The 8658-nt window shown below is 41.2% G+C and overlaps 2 protein-coding genes across 2 annotated transcripts; both read right to left on the bottom strand.

The window, feature by feature from the left end:
- Positions 1–49: 49 nt before the first annotated feature.
- LOC137877492 (3'-5' exoribonuclease 1-like) lies at positions 50–3854 on the bottom strand. Its single transcript, XM_068717438.1, has 7 exons — positions 3457–3854; positions 2415–2596; positions 1862–2078; positions 1683–1766; positions 1485–1594; positions 1279–1393; positions 50–1101 (listed from the first exon to the last, which is right to left on the bottom strand). Exons 1-7 carry the CDS (start codon positions 3529–3531, stop codon positions 859–861), a joined length of 1026 nt encoding a protein of 341 aa, XP_068573539.1. The 5' UTR covers positions 3532–3854; the 3' UTR covers positions 50–858.
- Positions 3855–4589: 735 nt separating this feature from the next.
- LOC137877105 (zinc finger protein 3 homolog) lies at positions 4590–8060 on the bottom strand. The gene is made up of 2 exons (XM_068716792.1): positions 7621–8060; positions 4590–5625 (listed from the first exon to the last, which is right to left on the bottom strand). Exons 1-2 carry the CDS (start codon positions 7811–7813, stop codon positions 4739–4741), a joined length of 1080 nt encoding a protein of 359 aa, XP_068572893.1. The 5' UTR covers positions 7814–8060; the 3' UTR covers positions 4590–4738.
- Positions 8061–8658: the final 598 nt, after the last annotated feature.

The following is an 8658-nucleotide window of genomic DNA, read 5'->3' as shown; positions in this document are numbered from 1 at the left end:
AAAAAGTTCTTCACTCGATACCATACATGACAAACTTGGACAAAGATGATTTACAAGAACAGAGAAACATTTTTTTTATTTGATATATTTGGCATTCAGAAGAATATTTGTTCTTGTTAAAATAGAGCATCCTCCATGAAATAAGATCATTACAAAAGATGACAGAATCCTACAACACAGGCTGAACTCTTACAGCACCAACAACAGACGCGTTAGCGGTTCACTTGTCAAATGAACACCTGTGCTGTATTTGCACAACGACAGACAGCGTGTCCTCACTACTCGGTGTGATGTTATGGCTCTGGTATTATGTGTAGCAGCAGCGGCAGCAACGCATGTAGATCCTTGTGTTTCGTATTTGCACAATGGTTTTAAAACTGACACGATATAATTTTACTGCCACAAGAATGACAACTATCCAATGTTTTCAAAGAGTTGTATTTCTTGGAAGCAAAACCTGAAATAAAACAAAATTCACATCATGGGACAACTAAATGTAACACTATAATCAAATTGTGTGAATATTAGCAGCTTGATAAGGCAGGGAGACGAAGGTTTGACACACTGACAACAATGAAATAGGAAGATCCTCCCACAACACACTGGTATGATCTCTGTTTTTAGACATCTGGTGTAAAAATATATGGAGCTGTGGTCAGAGAGGAAGCCTTGCATGTGAATCTTAAATCAAAATGTTGACCCCCATTTATACCCTTAACGAACTACAGCGTTTCAGCTCCAAAACAAAAAGTACAACTTGACATTAAGACTGTAAAAGTGCTTTGGATTTGTTTTTCTCTCTTAACTCACAGGGGTTAAACGCTGAGCTGTCCTGTAGGACCGTCGTCAGGTCCTGGTCTAGTCTCTGCTGCGGGGGTTATGTGGTGGGGGGGCTCCTTCCACAGGAGCCGAGCTGGGGACGGAGAGCAGCTGGCCGGCGTGCATGCGTTCGTTGACGCGCAGCTGACAGCCGTCCTGCAGCATGCGCAGAGCTATCCGGGCGATGTTGCGCGAGTCGTCCAGCCCAGAGTGAGGGCGGCCTTCGTACTTCAGACCCAACTTCTCCAACATGGTGCTCAGCTTCGTCTGTGTGCGCGGGACCTGGGGGGGGTGGGGGAGACAGCTGGTTGGTGGTTTGCTGCCGTTTCTAATTGGGACCGCATTGAACATTTTCTTTATTTCTATTTTGTTCTTTTATGAATAACTTGTATACCTTCTTGAGGGTTCATTGTGAAATAAAGACCGTAACATTGAGTCTCTCATATTAAAAACACAAACCTTGTAGAAGTTTCCGTATGATTTCCTGATGTTGATCCACTTCTTTGCAAAGTGAGGGTATCGGATCCTGCTAATCCGGCACTGGATGTTGAGGAACTTGCTCATATCCCAGGCCCTGAAGAAGAGGTAGAAAAGAGAGCGGTGTAAAGATTTCACTAAAGGGACGAGAAGAGACACAAATTCTTCTTCACAGAACTCAAACACACCCGTCGGTGAGGATGGCGTATTTGTACTTCGTCCCGAGCTCCCTCTCCTGAAGCCAAGCGACAACCCGCTGGAGGACTTCTGGAAACAGGTCTGCCTCGTCCACCATTTTCTGCTCAACAAAACAACAGAGGATTCAATAACAGAAGAACTCCCGATCACGTGTTGATGACGCCGATATCAGAGCGGGTTCAACCCACCTGTGTTATCCCCGTTAACTTCACACAGAAGTCTGAAAGCTGTGGGTTCGTCTCTGGTTTCACATATTCCTGAAAGGAGTCCACCTGCAAAGCAAATAACAAAAAAACAACAACAACACTCGTAACTACAGAAGTCGCCCCCCACAGGTTAAAAACGGAGCATCTCAAACTCTACTTACAATTTCTAAGGTGTGCGTGTTGATGAGGACCATGGGGAACTCAATGATTTCATGGTGGAAGTCTGAAGGATTATCCTCCTCACACGTCGCTTCAAAGTCCACCACGCAGATGTAGTCGTAGAAGGTGTCGGTGGGCCCCCCCTCACCGGGGGACTGCATCAACTTCTGCTTCTTGTAGTGGCTCTTCAACCTCTTCTTCATCACATCCTTCACACCTCTTTACACACACACACACACACACACACACACACACACACACACACACACACACACACACACACACACACACACACACACACACACACACACACACACACACACACACACACACACACAGAGAGAGAGAGAGAGAGAGAGAGAGAGAGAGAGAGAGAGAGAGAGAGAGAGAGAGAGAGAGAGAGAGAGAGAGAGAGAGAGAGAGAGAGAGAGAGAGCTGTCAAAACTGGATGTAGAAATGTTTATGAACTGAGCACCGAGCCCTGCGGTCAAATGTTCTGTTTCTACCTTTACTTCTATTCTTTATTAGTTGTATGTACTCTTTGGTCGGCGTTACCTGGTGTCGAGCTGCAGCGCTGCTAACTTGATCCGAAGCTCCTCCTTGGTCATGCGGTTGATGTGTCCGTTAGCCTGAGCGATCTCTTTGTACACCGGATGACTGAAGTCACTGTTGGACTGAGACGGGGACACCTGAGGAGCAGATTCCTCATCGGGACATATCCTGCTGCAAGGCTTCACCTGAAGACGAGTTATATTATTCATAATGTGGGACAGAAACATAACACACAGAGGAGTAAACATGCAGGCGTGCAGGTCAGCTTTGATAGAATATGGATTAAAACGTGCTAGGACACAAAGATGGAATATATAACTTGAGTATTTGCATCGTATGTAGTTGTACTTCATTATATTAATAGGAAATATTGTACTCTTTGCTCCACTAAATAGATTTGGTGAATTACTATAGTAAGAGTAATAAACAGTCATAGTATAGTTTTTCATAAATGTAGCATTAAAAAGTAATTGTATGTCATAAAATGTCATAGTACAGTCCATCATAAAAATGTTATATGACAGAATGTCATGAAGATGAGAAAAACAACTCATAGTATAGTATGTCATAATAAAATAAAAAGTCATAGTATAGTACGTCATAATAAAGTAAAAAGTCATAGTATAGTATGTCATAATAAAGTAAAAAGTCATAGTATATCATAATAAAGTAAAAAGTCATAGTATGTCATAATAAAGTAAAAAGTCATAATAAAGGTAAAAAGTCATAGTATAGTATGTCATGAAGGTAAAAACAAGTCATTGCATCGTATGTCACATATAACAAATGTTTTCATCACCTTGTGGTTGCTGAAACTAAACAATATGCTTACACATGAATGCATCAATGATTACAGTCCAATAATATAACACATTATTCTGAAATGGGTGATTCTGCACAAGGAGTACTTTAACTTTTGATACTTGAATATCTTTATGCTAATATCTGCGTTCATTTTGGCGTTGAATTGTTAGCATCTCAGAAACATAAACAGTATTTCAACGGTGTAGCATGAAGCTAACGTTAGCTCAGTGCATCCACCAACCTTCTCATCTTCTCTCGTGTTAGACATCTTCACGTTGACGTCCTCGGTGTGAATGTTCTCCTTGTGCTCATCCATTTAAAATGGAAGTTAATCGAGAAACTAGTCGGCAATTTAGAAAAAACAACCTAGCGTGAATTTAAAGTGAAGTCAGTGCTAGCTAACGGTTTAGCTTCACTTGCTAACATCAGCTAGCTAGCTAACAGGATAGCAATCATTCCAGTGTTTGACTTCTTCGCGGTTTTCCACTTTGAACCGCTAACTTAAGTACGGAATTAAGTCCTTCAGTTATAAGTATGACATACGTCTAAATCAATCAATAAAAAACGCGTTTAATAGATTAATCGATAACGTTACTATCTCAGCTCAAAATACAGGTCGCCGCTCAATGTTCAACTTTCTTTGAGGCGGACAGTTGTGACGACTTCCGCTTTGCGCCAAAATAAAGTCACGCTCACTGTCGCCACCTGGTGGTGTGGATGATACATAAAAAACATGTCTAACACCGAACATATATATTTGCATATGTCTTTTTACATAACAAACATAATATGGATACTCACGTACTGTCATTTATTTGTAATTTATTTATTTATTTTTTAATTTCCCATAGTATAAATATAAATATTTACACCTTTTCATAGATATTATTTTACAGACACCATATATTTTGATTTATTTTTGCATTTTTTTGACACACACACACACACACACACACACACACACACACACACACACACACACACACACACACACACACACACACACACACACACACACACGTGACTATTGTGTAATTAAAATGATAGCTTGTACTAAAACAGAAATATAACTTGAGAACACAATTTATAAAATTACCTGTAACACAAAAGTGTTTTAATTAGTTTAATCTAAAGTAAAAATTGTGCTTTTATGTAATACAAAATATAAGGTTTTCCCAAAATAAAAAATTAAGTTGTATCAAAGTAAAAAAATTGTCTATGGTCTTTATAACAAATAATACTTTTTCTTTGTGTGAATGTATTTTTTTTTTACTTTTTCCAAAGTAATATTTTGATTTGTATTTAATAAAATTTTAGGTTTCAACCAAATCATAAATATAATTTGAGAAAAACTAATACATTTACGTGTAACAGATGAGAGTAATTTTTTTAGTTTAGTCCAAACTAATAAATTTACCAACCAAGAAATAGCCTCTCTCTCATGTGTGGATTCTCATGTGTGTCTTTAAACTTGAAGACTGGTTAAAAGATCTCTTACAAACTGTGCAGCTGTAAGGTTTCTCTCATGTGTGGATTCTCATGTGTCTCTTTAAATGTGAAGTGTTGTTAAAAGATCTCTTACAAACTGTGCAGCTGTAAGGTTTCTCTCCTGTGTGGATTCTCATGTGTCTCTTTAAATGTGAAGTGTTGTTAAAAGATCTCTTACAAACTGTGCAGCTGTAAGGTTTCTCTCCTGTGTGGATTCTCATGTGTGTCTTCAGATGTTGATTATTGCCAAATGTTTTCTCACACTCAGAGCATGTAAATAGTTTCCTACCAGCACTACATCTTGGATCACTGACAGAAACTTCATCAGGTTTCAAATAGTTTAAACCTAACTGACGTTCTCTGGTCTCCTTCCAATCATCAGTGTCATCAGTGTCAGAAGAGTCTCCAGTCTTCTCATCAGTATCTGGTCCTTGATGTCTATCTGGATCTGAGTTCCTGTCTGGTTCTGGTCCTCCACAGTCCTCTCCATCAGCTTCTGTTTCCATCTGTTCAGTTTGTCTTTCATGAAGCTGTGAGGACTGAGCTTCCTCTTCATCATCTTCACTCTTCACAGGAGTGAATGAGAACTTGACATCAGACTCCTCCAGACCTTGAAGCTGCTTACCCTCCTGACTAAAGAGGAACTCTGGACCAGTGTGTGGGAGCTCTGGGTCCTCCTGTTCCTCTTTAGTGTGTGGGAGCTCTGGGTCCTCCTGTTCCTCTTTAATGTGTGGGAGCTCTGGGTCCTCCTGTTCCTCTTCAATGTGTGGGAGCTCTGGGTCCTCCTGTTCCTCTTCAATGTGTGGGAGCTCTGGGTCCTCCTGTTCCTCTTTAATGTGTGGGAGCTCTGGGTCCAGACTGGAGCTCCACTCCTGCTGCTCAGGGGGAACCTCTTCTTTAACCAATAACAGCTGCTGGACGTCTGCAGGAAAACAGTAAACACACACAGAGACGTAATAAAGAAATGTTAGTACTGAGCAAATAGTCTCCTGTACGTACACTTTATTTCCCTGCCATCATTCCCTCTTACACTCCCTGTGATCAGTTACAAAACAGACATGCCGACACAAATTGTAAAGATTACAATGCACCAGCAGCAATGTGGTCATCAATAGTCACATGGCAAAAATGTCACTACAGGTAATATTGCATCCAAAGTTCCTGGGCAGACTAAAAGACTCCTTTACTACTCTCTCACTCTTCCTGGAGGTGGTCGGAATGCACCTCCCCTCCCAGTCTGTGAAATGCTGACAATACCACCAATCACATTCTGGCTAATGCAGTTCATCCGAAAACTGTCACAGTACACAAAACTAAGAGTACACCAGGTTGAAACAGACTACAGCTGGGCATTACTTCAAAGTGTTCTTCTGTCATTCAACAAGGAGAGCATTGTCAGCTACTTGGACAGGGCTTTTGCTACTTGTTCAAAACTGAAGACATGGAAGGAAATAAGAATGTATACAGTGCTTCACGTATGCTCTGCACACGCGCTCAAAGCTGTCACTCAGTCAATTGGGAGAAAAACAGCAGACAAAGGCTTGAAGGAATTGGCAACATTTGGATTTGCCAGATTGCAAAACACCACCTCGATGACCACAGCACTCAAAGTCTTCCGCTCACTGTGTGCTGTCTTAATGGGTAAACACAACACCAATACTGTCCTGATTAATCTGAAGGCCATGCAGGATTTAATGAAGAAATGCAAGATTACCGACATGGAAGAGACAGAAATGTTACAGGACAGCCCCCTGGCTTGGGAGGAAGATGATGAAGAAAGGAAAAATGCCCACTCAATTGTTGGCAGATCTCCCTTCACTTCTGAATTCAAGAAAGTCTTGGAGGAGGTACAGGAGAGCTTGAAAAAGAGGATGCCAAGACACCACATGAAGAAAACCCATACTTCTGCCCAGGCATAGTTGATGTCCTTTTTGAGAGCTACCTAGGCATGTTTCCCCTTTGGAGTGGTCTGCTGTTGGGGAACTTGAAAAGGTATGCATCTGACACAGAACAAGACACCTTTGGTCCCAGTAAAACAAGGGACACAAACTGCCACGTGGAGAGATGGTTTGGTATCGTTAAACAGTCAATTCTGAAAAAGCAGAGGCAACTGAGACCAGGGGCTTTTGTCAGAAAAATGTATGGCTCTCTACAGGAAGATACAGAGAACACATCATGTCTCATAACTTCTCTGAGCAGTTGCTTCTTAAACCCACGCTACCAAAAGACATCACTCAATCTCAGGAGGGTTGGGCAAAGAGAGACGGCGCAAAGCCCCACACTGCTCCACCAACTGGTCCAGTTCCAAAGAGAGCAAAGTCAACTCTGAACACTGGCAAAGATCAGAAGAGCAGCAGCAATGACCTCACAAGTAAAGGTTCCAAGCCTGGAACAGAGGTACTTTTTTTTTGCCGATTCCCAAAATAAAATGTATGCGCTTAACAGATACAAATCGAGTTATTGTAACTTATAGAGCCTGAAAAGGTGTGTTCACCCCAGGACACAGTTCTGCTTGAGGCCATATTCTATAAAGTATTTAAAAAATCCCAAAACACAGCTATGGAAAAAATTAGGATTGTCAATTTATTAATTCATATTTTGCAGGAAGATGTGGTGTAGTTATTCAAGGAGTATTTGTTTTGCCACATTTATTTATTTTTTTAAATTGTACTGTATCAAACTTATTAAAATGTTGTTACAGCATAACAATATATGTGTATATTCTTTCTTGAAGATTAAATGAGTGAACTACTTGTGATGGCTCTTATCTTGATGTATTTGGTACTACGTTTTTATTCAAGACAAATACACAATACAAAACATAGGTTCACAATTGCACTACTTGGACCAAATCACTTTATTGTCACTTGGAATAAACAGTGTTTGATAACTGAGAGAAGAAATAAAGTGAATCAACCTGCTCTTTGTATCCGGGCTTCAGGGTTGAAAACAGCGTCCAGTAGTTTCCGTTGTCGCTCGTTCTGCTCTTTTGAACTAGAACGTTCCTCCTCATACTCTGCCATCGTTCTTTCAAACAGACCACATATCTCTTCCTCAGCCGCAGTTAGTCGCTGGTTGACTAAAGATGTCAGCATTTGGCGTCGAGACATTTTCACTAATCACAGAAACCTTTCCTCCAGACAAACTAACCGTTAAAAAAAACCCTGTTTGCGCACTCTGACCTAGGCTGTGTTGCTAGTTTACGTTCGGCTCCGTCCACTTCCTGCTAGCATGCTAACTTAATTAGCTCCGTAGGACACCAGGAGCCAATCTGGACGTTTTAAATGAAGCGAACCAACACAGTCCACTCGGTTCAAAGCGTTTGGACTTTAGACATTTTCACACAACGACAGCAACTTTTCCTCCAGACAAACTCCGTCAAATACACCGTTTACTCTCCATCCAAACTCCGACTAGCGCTGTATTGCTAACTTCGTGGTGTCGTGATATTACAGTGACGGTTGGCCAATAGAGGGCGTGGCCCCACCTTGAGCGCCCCTCCTCATTTGCCGATTACAGATATAAATGAGTGACATACAATTTAGCCAATCAGTGTCCTCAAATAGATTCAGCTCGGGGCCGAGCTTGCGCGTCCTCGTCAGGAGAAGTCTCTACAGGCGAGCGCCAGCGCGAGCACTACTCCGTCAAAAACACCGTTTACTCTCCATTAAACACATTTGTGAGAGACATTTGTGTGATTTGGAGACACTGCTCACACCTTACCGCTAGGGGGCAGTCTCCTCTAGGTTTTAGAAACAGAAACGGAGCAAAGAGCATGAGGAAAGAAAAAGGGGCAAAACAGTGTCTGAAAACAGAATCTGAATACAAATATTCTACCTCCATAAAACACATATAATCTTCTCCATTTATGAAATATTTCTGGGATGGGAAAGTATTCTCCCCAAATCAAATCAAGAGTGGAGTTAATTAAAAAAACACCTGAAATGTATTTCAA

This window comes from Cebidichthys violaceus, unplaced genomic scaffold, assembly GCF_023349555.1.
Source record: "Cebidichthys violaceus isolate CVI_PGR_0920_01 unplaced genomic scaffold, fCebVio1.0.p SCAF_21, whole genome shotgun sequence".
Classification (NCBI taxonomy): Eukaryota; Metazoa; Chordata; class Actinopteri; order Perciformes; family Stichaeidae; genus Cebidichthys; species Cebidichthys violaceus.
This window is presented reverse-complemented; position numbering and strand designations above follow the sequence as displayed.

Coding starts and splice junctions, on each gene's coding strand:
- LOC137877492 (XM_068717438.1), bottom strand. CDS start 3,531: ATGGATGAGCACAAGGAGAACATTCACACCGAGGACGTCAACGTGAAG. Junction 2,597..3,456: donor ACACGAGAGAAGATGAGAAG/GTTGGTGGATGC, acceptor ACTCGTCTTCAG/GTGAAGCCTTGCAGCAGGAT. Junction 1,767..1,861: donor ACACGCACACCTTAGAAATT/GTAAGTAGAGTT, acceptor TTTGCTTTGCAG/GTGGACTCCTTTCAGGAATA.
- LOC137877105 (XM_068716792.1), bottom strand. CDS start 7,813: ATGTCTCGACGCCAAATGCTGACATCTTTAGTCAACCAGCGACTAACT. Junction 5,626..7,620: donor AGCCCGGATACAAAGAGCAG/GTTGATTCACTT, acceptor GTTTTCCTGCAG/ACGTCCAGCAGCTGTTATTG.